This window comes from Octopus sinensis, linkage group LG6 (genome assembly GCF_006345805.1).
Source record: "Octopus sinensis linkage group LG6, ASM634580v1, whole genome shotgun sequence".
In the NCBI taxonomy this organism is placed as follows: Eukaryota; Metazoa; Mollusca; class Cephalopoda; order Octopoda; family Octopodidae; genus Octopus; species Octopus sinensis.
In genome coordinates, this window is record NC_043002.1 from 42,901,774 (window position 1) to 42,922,668 (window position 20,895).

General features: G+C 36.9%; 1 protein-coding gene across 1 annotated transcript in view; it reads right to left on the reverse strand.

The window, feature by feature from the left end:
- LOC115212836 overlaps positions 1-20,895 on the reverse strand; it is a 159,031-nt gene that overhangs the window by 21,698 nt on the left and 116,438 nt on the right. The window contains exon 3 of the mRNA XM_029781605.2: positions 9,711-10,033. Coding sequence (XP_029637465.1) covers positions 9,711-10,033 — 323 coding nt within the window. The remainder of the gene's footprint in view (positions 1-9,710; positions 10,034-20,895) is intronic.

The following is a 20,895-nucleotide window of genomic DNA, read 5'->3' on the forward strand; positions in this document are numbered from 1 at the left end:
TTAGTGCTGCCTAAACACAAGTTGAGATTTAAACAACTCCAGTTCTATCACTTGGTGGGAGTGTCCAATTGTTGAAAGAAAAACCCAATATTTCAGATGGCATCACTGATGTAACCAGACACACCACAAGATGATGTGTGAACAAAACTTTGTAGCTTCTCAGTTGTAGGTTTTGCTTGCCAGTCTGAAATTTCATCTGTAAATTTTCAATAGATCCAGCTATGAGAGCTAGGTCATCAGTATGCAAGTGTTTCCACAATAAGTCTTAAACTCTTCTGTTATAACCTGGAGAACTATAATAAACAAAGAGGACGGCAAAACGAGCCTTGATGGATAACTACTAGCATTATAAATTCATAGCTTTATTAATGAGCACATGAGTATAGAGAGTAAAACAATCAAATGCCTTTTCCAGGTTCACAAATGTTAAATAGAGTGATTTCTTCCAAGCTAACTAATCCACCCAAATTTAACGCACTAGAAAAGAAGCACTGGTAGTACAATGACCTTGCACTCTTTCAGAGTGCACCTCACCAGAGCTATTTTTTAATCATTATATATAGATACACACACATATACATATATATAGTTTTTATCTTATATTAAACTTTTTAATACTTTTTGATAATATATATATATATATATTTTTTTAAATAAATAAATAAAATAATAAATATAAATAGATATAATATTTTAAATTTTTAAATTTTATATTTTATACATTTTGCATATTATATTAATTATTTTTATGTTTTGGTTTATATTTTTCACTGTTTGATTTGCCTAATAGTGGCTTTATCTCTAATTTAATTTAATTTAATTTATATATATATATATATATATATATATATATATATATATATATATATATAGAGAGAGAGAGAGAGAGAGAGAGAGAGAGAGATAGACACACACAAGCATAGATACATATATATGCCTACCCACAGACACACACATACACACAAACAGGCTTATGCACTACTTTCATGTACCAAAATCCATTTATAAGTTATTGGTCTACCTGATGTCATGGAAGACAGCAAAGCAAATTATTATTCCACCATACTGCCACACTGGTCCCTATTCTTACTATACATATTTATTTTTAACTGACTTGTTTTTTCATTTTGTGCATGAAAGTGAAATATGAACAACTGTTGAAGACTAAGTATCTTACACAGAGCAGAGAAGATGGAGGGGAAGCAGGTGAACATATGTTTTGTTAAATGTGCCAGTAGAATATGAGAACTGCTGAGCACAAATGGATTGAAGGAATATTTGGATGCCAAAAGCATTGGGTGGAATATACACATATATAGGGGCAGGTATGGCTGTGTGATAAAGAGCATGCTTCCTAACCACATGGTTTCAGGTTCAGTCCCACTGCACAGTACCTTGGGCAAGTGACTTCTACCATAGACTCTGGCCAACCAGAGTGTGAGTGGATTTGGTAGACAGAAACTGAAAGAAGCTGGTAGAAAGAAGATTTGTCCTTGTTTGTCCCCTCTGTGTGTAGCCCCTTGAGGGCAGTAAAGAAATAAGAAACTGAAAGAAGCTTGTTATGCGAGTGGGTATGTGTTTGTATCTCTGTTTGTCTCCTGCCACTGCTTGGCAACCAGTGTTGGCATGTTTACATCCCCATAACTTAATGATTCAACAAAAGAGAATGATAAAATAAGGACTAGGCTTAAAATTTTTTTTTAAATAATTCATTTGACTAAAAATTAAAGGCCACACTCTAATCACTGAAACAAACAAAGTGTGTATGTGTGTGTGTGTGTCTGTCTGTCTGTCTGTGTGTGCGTAGAGGAGGGAGAGAGAAAGTTGAGTGCACTCGTATGAACACTCAATGCACATTGCATAACAATACCTACTTGGTAAAAACAAATGTGTGTGGCGTAAGATTAACAGAAAGAAGAGAAATCTTAAAGGGGCAGGTATGGTGAAAAGCAGAGAGATTGGAATTTGAGAATGTTGGCTGTGATTGACAGTTTAGACAAAACAGATTAGGGTTAGCAAGCTGAAATACATACGCAGTCACAGCAATGTCACAAACACATGACAATGCCATAGAAAAACGTGGACCTCAATAAGTGTCCCTAATGATGGTGATGACGACAATGATAGTGATGGTGCGAACAGCATTGATGACACTTCTTGTTCTTTTTACTGGATTCAGCCATTGCACTGAGGCCATACTAGAGCACTGTCACCAAGAGTTTTAGATTGATCATATCAGCACCAACCACTCCAGTACTGTTTCAATCTGTACTTACTTCACCAATCTTTATTCATTAATCGTTAAGTTTTTACTTTTGGAGGAGTGAAGAAACAAAACTCAACACACATATCTACATCAGTAAGCAAACAATTACACAATTTTATACACTTAAATACAAACACACAAACATACATACATACAAGGGGGTGCATAAAGCTCCTGGTTTTAAGTATGTTACAAAAGGCCTCATTGGAAGTCCAGCCTTCAAAGTTCTTTTATAGGGTGTAGAAAAACTGATGGACCACTGCAATAAATGTGAATCTGAGACAAGAATATGTTAAATAAAATCATAATTAACTGATCCTCCTGTATTTTCTTTTGCCCAAAACCAGAAACTTTTCAGCATCCACTTAGGTGTGTGTTTGTGTGTGTATTTATAAATCATAACCATCACACACAAGCAAGTATGACTGGATAACATGTGTTATCCCTTAGCAGATTGTTTAATATACCTAGCTACATGTGAGCACATATAGACAGCCCTTTGACCTCCTTTAACACAGTCAACCCCCCAATCTTATGATCATGACCCAAACACGATGGTTCATACCTATTTATATATCATTTAACATCCACTTTTCCTTGCTTGTTTAGGTCAGGCCAGAAGCCGATTTTTTTATGGCTGGATTCCTTTCCCATCATCAACACTCATTTGTTTCTAACCAAGGTAAAATTCTCCCATAGCAAGACGTTTTTCATGGAAGACTAGATAAAAAAAACAACCTCAGCTGTGTGACAATGATGTTCATTTACAACCATCATGTACTGTCTAGATAAGGGCACTCACTAACATATTATGCACAAACATACATCCACCAGTCTCTCTATTATACTATAACCTCTCATCTGGCACAAAGCCATTTCCTGCAATTCCACTTCCTCTCCCAGGTGAAGAGTCTTCATCTTACAAGTTACTTGGTAACTCCATTGGGATCAGTGCCACATAAAAAGTACCAGTGCTGGTACCACATAAAAAGCACCTAGTACACTCTGTAAAAAGGTTGGTGTTAGAAAAGGCATCAGGTTGTAGAAATCATACCAAAACAAACAATGGAGCCTGGTGCAGCTCTCCAACTTGCCAGCTCCTGTCAAACCATCTAACCCATGCCAGCGTAGAAGACAGACATTAAATGACGATGATGATAGTACATATACATATGACAGCTTCTTTCAGGCTCTCTCAATCAAATCCACTCACAGAAGCTTTGGTCAGCCCATGACTATAGTAGAAGACACTTGTCAAAGGTATCATGCAGTAGGGCTGAACGCAAGACTATACTGTTGGGAAGAAAGCTTCTAAACCATACAGCCACACCTGTGTTTATATGAGAGATTTCTATGTGATTTCCATCAACCACATTCACTCAAGGGTTTGGTTACTGGGAGAGCATAGAAAACACTAGCCCAAATTACTATACAATGGGACTGAACCCAAAACAACACTTTTGCAAGGCAAACTTCTCAACTATGCAGTCATGCATGCACCTACTTTTTTTTCTTTCTTGTTTTATTCATAAGACTGAAGGCATGCTAGGGCACCACCTTGAAGAATTTTAGTCAAACTAATCAACCCCAGTACTTATTTTCTTTTAAGTCTGCTACTTATACTATCTGGAGGCGCAATGGCCCAGTGGTTAGGGCAGCAGACTCACAGCTGGAGGATCGCAGTTTCAATTCCCAGACCGAGCATCGTGTGTGTTTATTGAGCAAAACACCTAAAAGCTCCATGAGGCTCCGGCAAGGGGGGGGGGGGGGCAACCCCTGTTGTACTCTTTCACCACAACTTTCTCTCACTCTATTTTCCTGTTTCTTGAGTAACGCTACGATGGACTGGCGTCCCGTCCAGCTGAGGGGAACACATACGCTACAAAAACCGGGAGACCGAGCCCATGAGCCTGGCTAAGCTTGAAAAGGGTGACGTTTATCGTTTTACTTATACTATTGGTTTCTTTAGCCAAACTGCTAAGTTATGGAGATATAAACACACCAACGCCAGTTGTCAAGCAGTGGTTCGAGACATGGGCTTCTTTCAGTTTCCAACTACCAAATCCACTTAAGGCTTTGGACAGCCCAAAGCTATAGTAGAAGACATTTGCCCAAGGTGCCATGCAATGGAACAGAACCTGGAACCATATGGCTGGGAAGCAAACTTCTTACCACAACAGCCACACCAGCACTTTCTGTTAAATGATCTATAATTTTTCCTAAATCATAATTTTTCTAAACCATAAAAACAATTTCAATAAATTTATAATTTTAACCTAACTGCAAATACTTGCTTATTTAACATTTGTCAAATATCAAAATATTTGACACAATCTTTTCAACAAGTGGAATTTATCAAGCAAATGGTGGTAGCGAAATATCAACATCAAAAACATTTAACTAATTTGAATAAAAAAAAAAAAGAGAAAAAAACAAGCCATTATAAAACTTGTCTGTTTAATCAAATGACCAAAGAGAGAGAGAGAGGGAGAGAAACGTACACAAATATACAAAGATTCCAAAAATGGAACAGAAATTATTAGATATATTTAGCTCTTTTGCGCCCCATTCTCTTTTGTGTCTCTAATAAAGCTTTCTAAATTCCTGTAGAAATGAAACAATGAAACTTATGTGTGTGTGTGAGAGAGAGAGAGAGAATGAGAGAGTGAGAGAAAAGGGAAGAGGTGGAGAAGGGAGAGAGTGTGTGTGTGTGTGTTTCACCATTCTATAAATGACAGTGGTATAATTGTTTATATTAACCATTATTATTATTATATTATTATTATTATTATTATTATAGCTGCTATTAGTGTCAGTGTTAGTTTTTGCTTTCAATCGTTTTGAAGAGAAAGAGCAAAAAAAAAAACAAAAAAAATACTGCATTTCCCTTCATGAAATAAACATGGTGAACTGGAAAACGTTTTTGTGTTTTGTTGTTTTATTTACAGTCTCAGGAGAAACTTGGAAAATGAATAAACAAGTGAGACAGAGTGTGAGTGAATAGAGGGAGAGATAGAGAAGGAGAAAGATAAAGGGAGAGTGAGCGAAGGGAAAAGAGAGAGTACATATTGTGAATATGGGATTCAGTTGAATATTTTGCATGCATGTGAGTGTCACTCAGTTGCATATTTTGTGGATATCTGTAAATACATTTGCACACGTGCATTTGCATGTGTACAAGTGCATTAAGTGTGTGAGTGAGAGTGAGAGAGAAAGATGAATGAATTTTAGATAAAGATACAATTGTTTAAAACCTAAGTACATGGTACCATTTTTTGACATGACCCATGATTGTCAAAATAAAAGCAAAGAAAAAAAAAAAAAACAAGAAGGCGATACAGTGAGGAATACTATTAGAGCTTTAAAATACTCACAAAACTGGAGATTACCAACAATTTCCAGTAACCCATCATCATCATCATCATTTAACGTCCGCTTTCCATGCTAGCATGGGTTGGACGGTTCAACTGGGGTCTGGGGAGCCCGAAAGCTGCACCAGTCCAGTCAGATCTGGCAGTGTTTCTACAGCTGGATGCCCTTCCTAACGCCAACCACTCCGAGAGTGTAGTGGGTGATTTTATGTGCCACCGACACAGGTGCCAGACGAGGCTGGCAAACGGCCACGCTCGGATGGTGTTTTTTATGTGCCACCGACACAGGTGCCAGACGAGGCTGGCAGACGGCCACGCTCGGATGGTGTTTTTATGTGCCACCGACACAGGTGCCAGATGAGGCTGGCAAACGGCCACGATCGGATGGTGCTTGTTACGTGCCCACAGCACGGAGGCCAGTCGATGCGGTACTGGCTACGGCCACGTTCGGATGGTTTTCTTGTGTGCCACGTGCCACCGGCACTGGTACCACAAGATACAAATTCCATTGATGTTCATCTATTTTGATTTGTTTTGATTTTCACTTGCCTCAACAGGTCTTCACAAGTGTCACAAGAAGGAAGGTATGCACAGGTGGACTGACTACGTCCCAGGTAGGGGCCATGGGTTATGGCCTGACTAGTCTTGCCGGGTCTTCGAATGGTGTTTTTATGTGCCACCGACACAGGTGCTAGATGAGCCTGGCGAACGGCCACGATCGGATGGTGTTTGTCATGTGCCCACCGCACTGACTACAGCACTGATGGATTTCTTGTGTGCCACAGGCACTGGTACCACAAGATACAAATTCCATTGATGTTCATCTATTTTGTCTATTTTGATTTGATTTGATTTTCACTTGCCTCAACCGGTCTTCACAAGTGTCACAACCCATCAAAACAATTTTATACACACAACTGTAAAAGTAACACAATGAAGGAAGGAAAAAAAAAAAAACCAAAAAAGCACAAAAATGTATAAATTTCTTTAAAATATAGATGGATGTTTATAAAAGTAGGTCCCCTTTTTTTATACAATGAAAATAAACAAAACTAATTAAGTTTGTGCACTGTGAGAAGTGAATAGCAAACGTGATTTTTATCAACACAGACAATTAAGTGCTCATGAGATTAAGGATTTTTGAGGTTTTGAGTTTATTTCATTTGACAATTGAAATATAACTGGAAATTGGGTTATGAAGAGCAAAAAGATTTAATCCACAATTAGAGCTGACAGAATTGCTAGCATACTGAAGGTCGACTTTACTTTTCATCTTTACGAGGTTGATAAAATAAGTACCACTTGAATACTAGAATTAATGTAATTGACTGCCCACCACCCACCAACCAAAATTTCAGGATTTGTGCCTACAGAAGAAAGAATATATATGGTTAGGAGTGGCTGTGTGGTAAGTAGCTTGCTTACCAACCACATGGTTCCGGGTTCAGTCCAACTACGTAGCACCTTGGGCAAGTGTCTTCTACTATAGCCTCAGGCCAACCAAAGCCTTGTGAGTGGATTTGGTAGACAGAAACTGAAAGAAGCCCATCGTATATATATGTGTTTGTGTTTCTGTGTCCCTCCCCCCCAACATCGCTTGACAACCGATGCTGGTGTGTTTACATCCTTGTAACTTAGCGGTTCGGCAATAGAGACCGATAGAATAAGTACTAGGCTTACAAAGAATAAGTCCTGGGGGCGATTTCCTTGACTAAAGGCGGTACTCCAGCATGGCCACAGTCAAATGACTGAAACAAGTAAAAGAGAGTAAAAGAGATGTACATTCACATAAGCATTTCAGCTTTTGCAATTTATATAAAAATTTCACTGGAATAAAAATTAACCTACAACTTTTTTTAAAGAGATTTTTGTAGATAAGCATAATGAAATATTTTGGTAGAATAGAACAATACTGATGTTTTCTCTGCTTGTCACAATGTATCCAAGTGTCACACTTTAAAACAACCCTGACTATGGAACAAAATTGAAGATATAGCTAAAACCTTTTGCACAATGAAACCAGTGGTTCTCAACCAGGGTCCATATAAAATTTTGTTGTTAGAATTCATGTACAACAAATTGCTTATATTTCTACAAAACATTTAAACATTTTTTTTTCACCAATTTCTAATAATATCTAGTCATAAACAGATAATAACAAGGACTATTCTGGCTGTTGGTTAGGATGCCTTTTCTAAGCACCTCATTTAGCTTGCTTAACAAAGCCATACATTTTATGTCAGGGATAGGGAGGGCGCCGATAAAGGCTTGAATATTGGACATATTTTTCAGCAATCTTCTTCCAGGATCGATAAAGTCAAGGTTGGCCTTGGCAGGACTGCAACTTAGAATATAATAAAACTAAGCAGTTTGTTCGCAAGATCATCTACCAATTCCACTAATCCACTGCAAAGAGTTTTCAGGTATCAAATGACTATGAGGGTTCCCCTTTTCTGAGTAAAATAGGAATCAAAGGTGTCTGTAGACACAAAAATGGTTGAGAATCACTAAGAGTATTAAGCTTCTAACAACCTTAATTGTGGAATGGGATCAAACTCACAATCAAAACTTTTAACATAATGAAACAATGTTATGAAAATACATAAATTTATTCATCAAAATAGGTGAAACAGTAGAATTTCCACAAGTTTTTATTAAAATATAGCTACATTAACCCTTTTGAAACCAACCTACCCAGGATCCAAATTAAAACCTTCCATCACAATCTCATGCTAATTTGTGTTTCAAACACCAGCATAATAAAGACAAAGTTTTATTTTGATAAACTTTTCATTAATTTTAAAATTAACTGAAATAAAAGTATATTTCAACAGAAATAATTATAACAGAAAAGCTAAATTTTTTCTTGTCCCAGTTTGTATTTTTCTTTTCTATAACAACTGGTGTCAACCCTAAATTGTATTACCATTTCAAATGTATGACATTTCATGAATGTTTTCATCTATAGGCACAGGTGAGACTGTGTGGTAAGAAGTTTGCTTCCTAACCAGTGATTATGAGTTCAGTTCTACTACGGGCAAATGTCTTCTACTAAAGCCTCAGGCTGAACCAAAGCCTTGTGAATGGGCTTGGCAGACAGAAACTGAAAGAAGCCTGTCGTGTGTGTGTGTAAATATTTTCATAAACAAATCCAAAAGGCTTTGCAAGTTACAAAGACAAAGCAACTATGGAAGACTCATAGTATAACTGTATAATATATATCATAATGATATTTATTCTCAGATTTGAAGCAACAATTCTTTAAATATAAACAAATGACTGGAAAATGATAAGCTAACCTCAGGCTGAACTGAACTCACAAATTGATGCTTACATGGCTCCTTGCAATTCTGATTGCCCAAATGCTCACCCATCAATTATGTGTGTGTGTGTGCCCCACCAACACCTGATAGCTGGTGTTGGTGTGTTTATGTACTATAACATAACGGTTCAGCAAAAGAGACCAATAGAATAAGTACCAAGCTTAAAAAAGTAATGAGGTCAATTTGTTCAACCAAAGTTCTTCAAAGCAGTGCCCCAGTATGACTGCAGTCTAATGACTGGAACAAGTAAAAGATAAAAGAATTATGTCCACCTGATGGTGGCTAGACAGAACTGCTAGTGGCAACAGTTGCAGAATATCACAGTCAGGAAATGTGATGTAAAGAACAACCAAAAATGACGTGTGTTTGGTAATTGCTTCACCTTGGATGCAGCACTTCACGTTAATATCTATAGTAGCCATGTGCCAACCAACGCCTTGTGAGTGAAATTGGTTAAAGGAAACTGAGTGAGACCCAATTAAACACATGCAGAGTGGGAATGTTGTGTACCAGGATAAAGTGGTTTATAGTGTTGCATTCTTTTAAACCAAAAAAAATTTAGAATTTAATAAATACAGATTGATAAAATAATCAGTAGGTTGAAATTAATTCTAGAAGTGATATGACCAACAAAAACACTTAAAGGCAGTGGCCTGGAGTAACAGCAGTTGAATGGTTGAAACCCGTAAAAGAAAAAAAAAAGAATGACGTTCCATTTGTAATTCATAAAGTAAATAAATAAATACATACTTGGACCATTCTTCCAAAGATGTTCTCCTTTCAAGATAACCTGACATTACAGTCTGGGGTTGTAAATGCAGTGAAGATACACTGGAAGACAGTTTATCAATTTTACACTTTGTTGTATCGTTGAAGAGATTTTCGACAATAGGCAGAGATTTGGGGCGTTTGGCTGTTTGTACTCCTCCTTCAGTTGTTAGCAGTTTAGTGGTATGAACTGAGGATTTTGTTTCATCAGGGCTGAAAGAGCACGACTGTTGAGCATTGCACAATGATTTTTTAGCAGGTGTGAGGGTAGGTGGGATGATCTTAGTACGACTGATGTGCGCCATCTGAAATAATAATAATAATAATAATAATAATAATAATAATAATAATCATCATCAATAATAATAATAATAATAACAACAATGAAAATAATTTTATAAAATGTTACAAGCAATAGCTCTGCTGACAAAAGAACCAACAGTAGCAGTTTCAAATAACAAAGAGTTATTGTTATAAAATCTAGCAATACAAATTCAGTAAAAATGTTATTGGTAAATAATTTGCCTCTTTTAAAAGAGAAATACCAATCCTAATAACTAGCACAATAAAAAAAAATAGAATCAGCTCATGAATTGGATATTGAGCAATGTATATTTAAAAAAAAAAATCATCTTACAAAATTCTCCCTGTTTCAGGTCTGACATTACATCTTAATTGAAGGGGGGAAAAAAAATTTGAAAGACAAATGAAGTTGTCATATCATCATGTTCATAGTCAACTCTCTCAAATCTTATGTGACATGAAAACTAAGAGAAGAAAACATGTGATGTAAAATAAAGGAGTTAGTCATGCATGACTTATTCAAAAATAGGGTTCAAAATGGAGTTTGTCGGTCAGTTTAGGAAAATTATAAACTACTTGCAAAACAGAAAAAAAGGAGAAAATGTGAAAAAAAAAAAAAAAATTACAAAAGGTTATATAAAAGGATAAACTGAAAGGAAGCTTTTAAAATTATCTTCTTTTCTTAATGCAAAAAAAAAAATTTTTATAAAGGATTTTTGTAGAAATAATTCATATGTAATACATTCCCAATTTTTTTCAACCACGAGGAGCAACTTGGTATTTATAAAAGGAAAGCTTTATGTTACTCAGAACATATAAAACAAGAAATAACTAAAAGTCTAATAACAAACCTGGACATTTAGGACAAACTTATAAAAATGCTTTGGACAGGTAAATGGTTAAATCTGACTTCATCACAGACTGAAACCAATGGTAAAATATGGATTGCTTTTATAGAACAGGAGATGGTTATCAAGTTATCAGCTGTTACAGATTTCATCTCTTCTGATCAAGCAGTTCATTAACTCTTTAATATTTAGACTGTTCTATCAGTCTTTATTCACAGTTTTGAATTTATCCTGCATAATCTTGTATCCTTGAGATTTTGATTATAAGACTTATTCTCTTACAGGTTTCAGCCATTTGACTGCAGCCATGCTGGAGCACCACCCTTAGTTGAACAAATCGACACCAAGACTATCCTTTGCAAGCCTGGTACTTATTCTATTGGTCTCTTTTGCTGAATAGCTAAGTTACAAGGACATACACCAACATTGGTTGTCAAGCAATGATGGGGGGACAAACAAAGACACACACATTTTTGTGTAATTTAGGTGACAATTTATTTATTGCACCCTGCAGATATATATATATGCATTACATACATGTATTGTAAGTGTGCATGTGTACATGTGTGTGTATTCAACATGTCAAATATAAAACAGTCTTGTAAGCAAAAGATCCAGCTCTTCAAAACCTCCCACACTAATCAGTGCAATTTCAATCCTTAATTCTGACTGAACAAATGAATGCATGTATTCATAAAAGTGACTAATGTTGGCAGTGTTGTTGTAGTTGTTTTATATTTCAATACAAGGAACAAAAATAAAGATAAACTACAATAGAGTAACTCATTGGATGATTGAGATTTCATCAAGAAAAGAAAAGGTTATTAGGGGACAGAAAGGAAGGCAACACACACATATATTTATATTTATATTTATATATATATATATATATATATATATATATATACATATATAATATACATATATATAATGGGAAAAGAAAGTATGACAACAGAACACTGAAGAAGAAAAAGATGTTAATTGTTGCAGACAGACTTCTTTGCAACACGTACAAAAGACATGAAATACAATTATAATTTAAGGAAGATGAATAGAGCAAAGAGTGGAAAAGGTCCAACAATTTTCAATGCACAAAGGTACATGAAATCTGAGCAATGTCAAATTGTAGACTGGCACTTACAAACAAGAGTCAGTAGGATGGGGGAATAATTATTACTTTGAAAGAAAGGGCACAGGTTGGGAGGTGAAGGAGTGAAAGAGTGGGTTGTAGGTGATTATTGTCATCATCACCATCATCATCATCATCCTCGTTGTTGTTATTTTCAGTCTATAGAATTGAAGCAAAGCCCATAAACTAGTATAGACAGAAGAGTTAAGAAGACTATATGGCAAAGTTGGTCCAGTGTAGGAAGTGTTCAGCAAGTAGCTAAGTACTTTTAAATCCTTGCTTATCAATCACTTATAGCACGATAACAATGTTTTCAACAGAAAATAACGACAAACAAATTGCATAGAAAAGGAAAGAACAGAACTTTAAACTCAACACTGAAGCATAGTAATTTCTAATCTAGGTACACAACTGCTAATTTGTGGAACAGTTATTGCAGATTATGTCACTCCCTAGTATTTAAGCAATATCTTATTCATAAATCCCAGAAAGATGAAAGACAAAATCAACCAACCTTGGGAAGATTTCAACTGAGAATTTAAATTGTCCTTACTAAATACTGGAAAACATTTTATTCAAAGCCCTATATACTTCCTGCTAGTCAAACGCTAGAATGAAAATATATTCCTTGGTAAAATTTAGAGTTAACCAAGCATAGGAGTGGCTGTGTGATAAGTAGCTTGCTTACCAACCACATGGTTCTGGGTTCAGTCCCACTGCATGGCACCTTGGGTATGTGTCTTCTACTATAGCCCCAGGCCGACCAAAGCCTTGTGAGTGGATTTGGTAGACGGAAACTGAAAGAAGCCCATCGTATATATGTATATATATATATATGTGTGTGTGTGTGTTTGTGTGTCTGTGTTTGCCCCCCAACATCGCTTGACAACCGATGCTGGTGTGTTTACGTCACCATAACTTAGTGGTTCGGCAAAAGAGACTGATAGAATAAGTACTAGGCTTACAAAGAATAAGTCCTGGGGTCGATTTGCTCGACTAAAGGTGGTGCTCCAGCATGGCCACAGTCAAAGAGTAAAAGAGTAAATAAACCACATTCTATAACTATTATTATTGTTGTCATCCAGTAAGAATGTTACACATTATTCATGTGCATGCATGAAATAGTATGTACGTGGGAGTTTTGTGGTTTCATTTTAAAAGTTAGCATTGATGTGAAAACCTAAGTTGCCAATTATTCAACAGCACCATTTTTTAGACAGAACTACTGCACTACAGCCACAAAGCATGGTTAGCAAATAAATTGTGGGCTTGATGATATTTCCATTGCTATGACCTAATTGATATAACCTTTTGGAGAAATAAAAAGGTTTTTAAACTATTTGTCTCATCATCAACTTTTTATTTCTTTTTTTTTTTTTTGTAATATAGATGCTAACATGGCTGTGTGGTTAAGAAGTTCACTTCCCAACCATAAGCTTTCAGGTTCTATACCACTGCATGACAACATAACTAAGTATCTTCAATTACAATCTTGTGAGTGAAATTTTCTGGATGAAAATAGCATGGAAGAGTGTATATGCATACATATATAATATTATTTTGTTTAGGAATAGCAATACTAATAACCAATTGTTAGAACTCAACATACATACACTTCAGATTTTATATATATTGATTGTTTATTTTTAAAATGACATTGTAGGGTAGGCATGAGAGAGCAGGTCTGGCCAGTCTGCATACAAAACTGGTGGAATATTTTGATCAGTTATGGCCAGTCTAAATGCTAAACAGCTAAGCCACCATTTCAACATTTTATGTATTATACCCGGCCCAACATTATTATTTAGTTAACTTTTAAACCATGAATATCTTGTACATGTTGCACAAATTGTGATGGTGGCAGGGTAATTAAGGTTTCAAACATGTGATTCTAATGCTCATGAGAACGAGGTAAGGGAAACTTGAGTTGCATTATTTACCAGCCAAATGACATAAATAGAGGTTTCCTCACTGGATTGGTACAAATTATTTTAATAATTATGGTGTGAATAACTTTACATGGGTATTGTATACACTTACCAGATAGAATCATTATTATAATAGCAAAGAGAGAAAAAGAAAAGAGAAAACATTTATTATGGTACAAATATAATAAAAATATTTCTCCCTAACATTTTATCTTGCTATACACAATGTATACAGAATTGAACTTATTTCTTTTCAATCACTATACTTCAAGCATTCTCTATCTTTGTCATCATCATCATTTAATGTCCAATTTCCATGCTGGCACAGGTTGGATGATTTGACAAGAGCTGGCTAGGCAGAAGACTGCATCAGGCTTCAATATACGTTTTGGCATGGGTTTTTATGGCTGGATTCCCTTCCTAATACCAACCACCCAATGTAAAAAAAAAAAAATAGAAAAGGAAATATTAGTTTCTTGTGCTGATTGATGCAAATATCATTCAGTATGATAATGTTAATATTCCTGAAGCACCAGATAGACAGGAGAGGATAGGTTTTGAAACCTTGTTTGTATATTAAAATTTGGTTCACGCATCTAGAATGGTGGTATTGATTGTACAACCACATTTGTATGCTGATGCTCATTTACAACCATCATACACTGTCTAGCACAAGGGTACACACAGACAAGCATGAGATGTGTGTGTGTGCGTGTGTGTGTGTGTGTGTGTGTATACACACACACACACACTCATACACATGAAGCGTTTTCTTCAGTTTCTATCTACCAAATCCACTCACAAGGTTTTGGTCAGCCCAGTGGGAGCTACAGCAGCACAGTGGGACTGAACTCAAAGCCACATAGTTGGAGAGGAAGCTTCCTAACCACACACCGGTGGCTATAAATGTTTACAGGTCACAATCAAATCATCCTTCCACAAATCCAAAATAATAATACATGACAACCAAATGAGTCAATATCATGAGCTGTATTGTGAAGCAATTATTGGATTCAATTATATTGAATTTTTAAATAAATATTATATATATATATATTCTTTGGCTGCAGAAGGATGAAAGGTGAAGTCCATTGCAGCAAGATGTGAACTCAGAATATCAAGATATAATATACAACTCAATATCAGAAGGAATTTTGCCTGCCATCTCAGTGATTCTACAAATCCATCGATTCCATTAATGTCAAATTAAATAATTAATAAATCATTAACATATCCATCTCAGCCATATTATTAAATATTCAAGCTTCTATATATCATTTCAAGCTAACTAGAAACATAATACAGATGTTTACAAAACAGTTAGTTAATTAAACTGAAGAGAACTGGAAATGAAATTCTAGATTATGAAAATGTGGGTGTGTATGAGTATATGGTACCAGAACATGAGCCTACAATGTACACCAGGTATGTGGAATGACATTCTTTTCAAAACGGATACACCTGATGATGTCATAAGGAAGATCTACAAAACAACCACTTGCATACTAATCTAAGTAAAATGCCTAAAGATATAACAACACTATTTCTAGATATAAGCATTCAGATAAAAAGTAACAAATACATCACATTCATCTCCACCAAAGACATTAATAAACACTCTGTACTTGGATAGAAAAATAAAATAGTCTAAATATTCTACTTTTAGGTTCTAACAACTAGATCTAGCCTCTCACAACTCACCTACAATGTCATTCTAAAAATAAGAAGCATGTCAATGAAATCCCAAATAATGAGATAATGCATGATGAATTTAAAACAATGTGAATAAATAAGTATTACATTTGACAAAGTTATCAGAATGCTAAAGGGTTAATATTTTGTAAAAGTGAGTCTCTAAGGCTATACTTCTTGTTAAAGACCAGAGAATATTTAATTAACTCTAAACAAGGCACAAGTGTTGTTGTTTAGCCCACTTCAGGTCAGTTTTGACTGAGCAGACCCTTCCATTGTTTTTAAAAGCGTAAAGATATGACAACACTAAAAATCATGTCCATTTCAGAAGAAACTGCTATTTCTAGCAAGTCAAGCAACCATGCAGAGATTTTATCTCTTTTAGTGCTAGTAACACTTGATGAATTAAGCCAAGAAATTTTTAGTTAGTTAAAATTTTCTTTTGATTAAAGAGTTTTTTTATTAAATTTTCTTCGTTTAATTAGCCCAAATATGCTAGTCAAGCACTTGTCTTTATAATTAAAGTTTTCCTCCAGTAGGCATCCTTCCATATTTTTCCCTAGTCATGTAACTATTTTTATGGTTGGTTGCAACTCACCTGTCACAGCTAATCATTTGACCATGAAGTAGCGTTACCTTTTATATTTTACTTGTTTAAGTCACCAAACTGCAGACAAGCATCATCATAATCATACAAACATCACCATCATACAAGCATCATCATAATCATACAAACATCACCATCATACAAGCATCATCATAATCATACAAACATCACCATCATACAAGCAAGGTTCTTCATTTCCAGTCTTCTGTAAAAAACATGTCTAGCCATGGGGAAATATTACCTTGCTTAAAAACAGGTGGGGGTCAGTGATAGGAAACATCTGTTTCTAAATAAGGTAATGTTTTCCCCATGACTTTTCAAATTCTACCACAAGGGCAATAATTTGGGAGGAGGGTATGAGTCGATTACATCAACCCTAATGTTCAACTGGGACTTATTCTATCGACCCCAAAAGGATGAAAGGCAAGGTCAACTTTGGCAGAATTTGAACTCAGAATGTAGTGACAGGAGAAATACCACTAAGCATTTTGACTAGCATGCTAACGATTCTGCCAGCTTGTTCCCTCTCCTAAGTAATAATAATAATCCTTTCTACTATAGGTACAAGGCCTGAAATTAGAGGGGTGGGACTAGTCAATTACATCGACCCCCAGTGTTTAACATACTTATTTTATCAACCCCAAAAGGATGGAAGGCAAAGTTAATCTCAATGGAATTTGCACTCAGAATGTAACGATAGATGAAATGCCGCTAAGCATTTTGCCCAGCTTGCTAATCATTCAGCCAGCCTGCCACCTTAATAACAATATGAAGAAGAAATAAAAATTAAGAAGCAAAAAAATAAAGCAAGGATAAATTTTTTTTTTTAAATTCAGTATTTCTGACAAGCTTTGTGTGAAGGGAAAAACAGAAAAAAAAATCTTTTAATTGGGATCTTGTCAGAAGCAGTGCAGGTAGCTACAAGAATTGTTTAGCTGTGAGGACTTTGATGTTGACAAGACTGTTAACCAAGTGTCTCTCTCTCTGAAATTGCCATTTCCCACCAAATATTGGGACAATATTTAAAATGAGTTCCTAGCCACCACTATTTCACTACACTACCACCACCACTACACACACCACTGAAGAATAAAGCAATCTTAGTTGGAAAAGAAAGGAACAGTAAAATAAATTAGATAAGTTTTGGCACAAGGTCAGCAATTTCAGGGGAGAGGGTAAGACAAGTACATCAACTCCAGTGTGTAACTGGGGTTGATGTACTTATTTCATCAGTCCCGATGAATATATTCATTTATTGTTTTACTTGTTTCAGTCATTTAACTGTAGCCATGCTGGAGCACCACCTTAAGGAGTTGTAGTCAAACAAATCGACCTCAAGGTTTACTGTTCGTAAGACTAGTACATATCCTATCAGTCTCTTTTGCCAAACCGCTAAGTTGCAGGGACATAAACACACCAACATTGGTTGTCATGCAATGGTGATGGAAACAAACACACAAATATATATATATATATATATATATTATATATATATATACACACACACATACATACATACACACACACACACACACAGAGAGGCTTCTTTCAGTTTCTATCTACTAAATCCACTCATAAGGCCGTAGTTGGCCTGAGGTTATAGGAGAAGACACTTGCCCAAGGTGCCATGCAGTGGGACTGAACACAGCGCTATGTGGTTCGGATGTAATCTTATCACACAGCCACACCTTTGCCTATGAGTATGGAAGTTTATATAAGCTATTCTATCTAGCCTGTTGCAACAGAAGATGTCAGTACACAGTGAGATATTTAAACAAGCTGATTCTGAAGAGGGATATTTTCCTTGTTGTGATTAAATGCGAGCAAATAAACCCTGAAGCTATTACTACTGTCTGTGCTGTAGTTAACATTATCTATCACCAAGGAAACAGAAACACTTTAATGGATTAAGAGGATAAGACGAAAGGTGACAGGAGAGAGGGGAACAAAGTCACACACGCACATAAAGAAAACTAACAAGAAACATATAAAACATTGCATGGTAAATTTGTTCATTTGTAATAGGACCACAACACATTTTGGTCATTTGAAGTAGAACGAAAATTCTATTAGAATTAACTTAAAATAGGTGCAGGCATGGCTATGCGGTTAAGAGGTTTGTTTCCCAGTCATGTGGGTTTCAGGTTCAGTCCCACTGTGTAGCACTTTGAGCAAATGTCTCCTAATTTGGCCCTAACCAGTGCCTTGCAAGTGAATTTGGAAAGTGGAAACAGGGTGGATGCCTATCATACGTGTATGCATGTGTTTGTGTGTTTGTGTGTGTGTGTGTGTGTGTGTGTGTGTGTGCACGCACTCAACCACTTGACAATCAATGTTGGTTTGTTTATGTCTCCATGACTTAGTGGTTCATTAAAAAAGACCAATAGAATAAGTATGAGACTTGAAAAATAAGTATTGAGTGGCTCTCAACCAACTTTTTGCCCATGGACCCCCTTTTACTATTTTACTCCATAGCAATATAAATAAAATAGCAATTCAATATAAATAAAATAAATCCTGCTGTATTTTTATAATTAAATATTATTAGGAATTGAATAAAAAAACAGTTAAAATATTTTGTGTAGTGTAGAACTATAACCAAATTATTGCACATAAAGTTAACAAAATCTAATATGGACCCCAGATGAAAACCCTTCAGAGAGATCTCCCAGCAAGGCCACAGTCCTATAACTGAAAGGACTAAAAGATCAAAGATACTACTTTGAATTTCCTTTATGCATATGAGCTAATGAGGGAGCCTCAACAGTCACTTGACCAGCTAGAAATAGAAGCTACATATTCGACTCACACTCTGCATAAGGACATGAGATAGACAGAAAGAGAGAGAGAGAGACGGACAGAAAGAGAGAGAGAGAGACGGACAGAAAGAGAGAGAGAGACGGACAGAAAGAGAGAGAGAGACGGACAGAAAGAGAGAGAGAGAGAGAGACGACAGAAAGAGAGAGAGAGAGGACAGAAAGAGAGAGAGAGAGAGAGAGGAGAGAGAGACGGACAGAAAGAGTGAGAGAGAGACGGACAGAAAGAGAGAGAGAGAGAGACGGACAGAAAGAGAGAGAGAGAGAGACGGACAGAAAGAGAGAGAGAGAGAGACGGACAGAAAGAGAGAGAGAGAGAGACGGACAGAAAGAGAGAGAGACGGGCGGAAAGAGAGAGAGACGGACGGAAACAGAGAGAGACGGACGGAAAGAGAGACGGACGGAAACAGAGAGAGACGGACGGAAAGAGAGACGGACGGAAACAGAGAGAGACGGACGGAAAGAGAGACGGACGGAAAGAGAGAGAGACGGAAAGAGAGAGAGACGGACGGAAAGAGAGAGAGACGGACGGAAAGAGAGAGAGACGGACGGAAAGAGAGAGAGCGACAGAAAGAGAGAGAGAGCGACAGAAAGAGAGAGAGACCGACAGAAAGAGAGAGAGACCGACAGAAAGAGAGAGAGACCGACAGAAAGAGAGAGAGAGACCGACAGAAAGAGAGAGAGAGAACCGACAGAAAGAGAGAGAAACCGACAGAAAGAGAGAAATAAACAGAAAGAGAGAGAGAGAGATGGACAGAGAGAGAGAGAGAGAGAGAGAGAGAGAGAGAGAGAGGCGGACAGAAAGAGAGAGAGAGAGAGAGGCGGACAGAAAGAGAGAGAGAGAGAGAGGCGGACAGAAAGAGAGAGAGAGAGAGTGGCGGAAAGAAAGAGAGAGAGAGGCGGACAGAAAGAGAGAGAGAGGCGGACAGAAAGAGAGAGAGAGATGGACAGAAAGAGAGAGAGAGATGGACAGAAAGAGAGAGAGAGATGGACGGAAAGAGAGAAAGAGAGAGAGAGATGGACAGAAAGAGAGAGATGGACAGAAAGAGAGAGCGAGGCAGACAGAAAGAGAGAGATGGACAGAAAGAGAGAGAGAGGCAGACAGACAGAGAGAGAGAGAGAAGACGGACAGAAAGAGAGAGAGAGACGGACAGAAAGAGAGAGAGAGACGGACAGACAGAGAGAGAGAGACGGAGAGAGAGAGAGAGAGAGACGGACAGAAAGAGAGAGAGAGACGGACAGAAAGAGAGAGAGAGAGACGGACAGAAAGAGAGAGAGAAAGGCGAACAAAAAGAGAGAGAGACAGACGGAAAGAGAGAGAGACCGACAGAAAGAGAGAGAAACCAACAGAAAGAGAGAAACCGACAGAAAGAGAGAAACCGACAGAAAGAGAGAAACCGACAGAAAGAGAGAAACCGACAGAAAGAGAGAAACCGACAGAAAGAGAGAAACCGACAGAAAGAGAGAAACCGACAGAAAGAGAGAAACCGACAGAAAGAGAGAAACCGACAGAAAGAGAGAGAGAGAGATGGACAGAAAGAGAGAGGGAGATGGACAGAAAGAGAGAGGGAGATGGACAGAAAGAGAGAGGGAGATGAACAGAAAGAGAGAAAGAGAGGCAGACAGAAAGAGAGAGAGAGAGGCGGACAGAAAAGGAGAGAGAGGCGGACAGGAGAGAGAGGCGGACAGAAAAGGTGAGAGAGGCGGACAGAAAAGGAGAGAGAGGCGGACAGAAAAGGAGAGAGAGATGGACAGAAAAGAGAGAGAGAGATGGACAGAAAGAGAGAGAGAGATGGACAGAAAGAGAGAGAGAGATGGACAGAAAGGGAGAGAGAGATGGACAG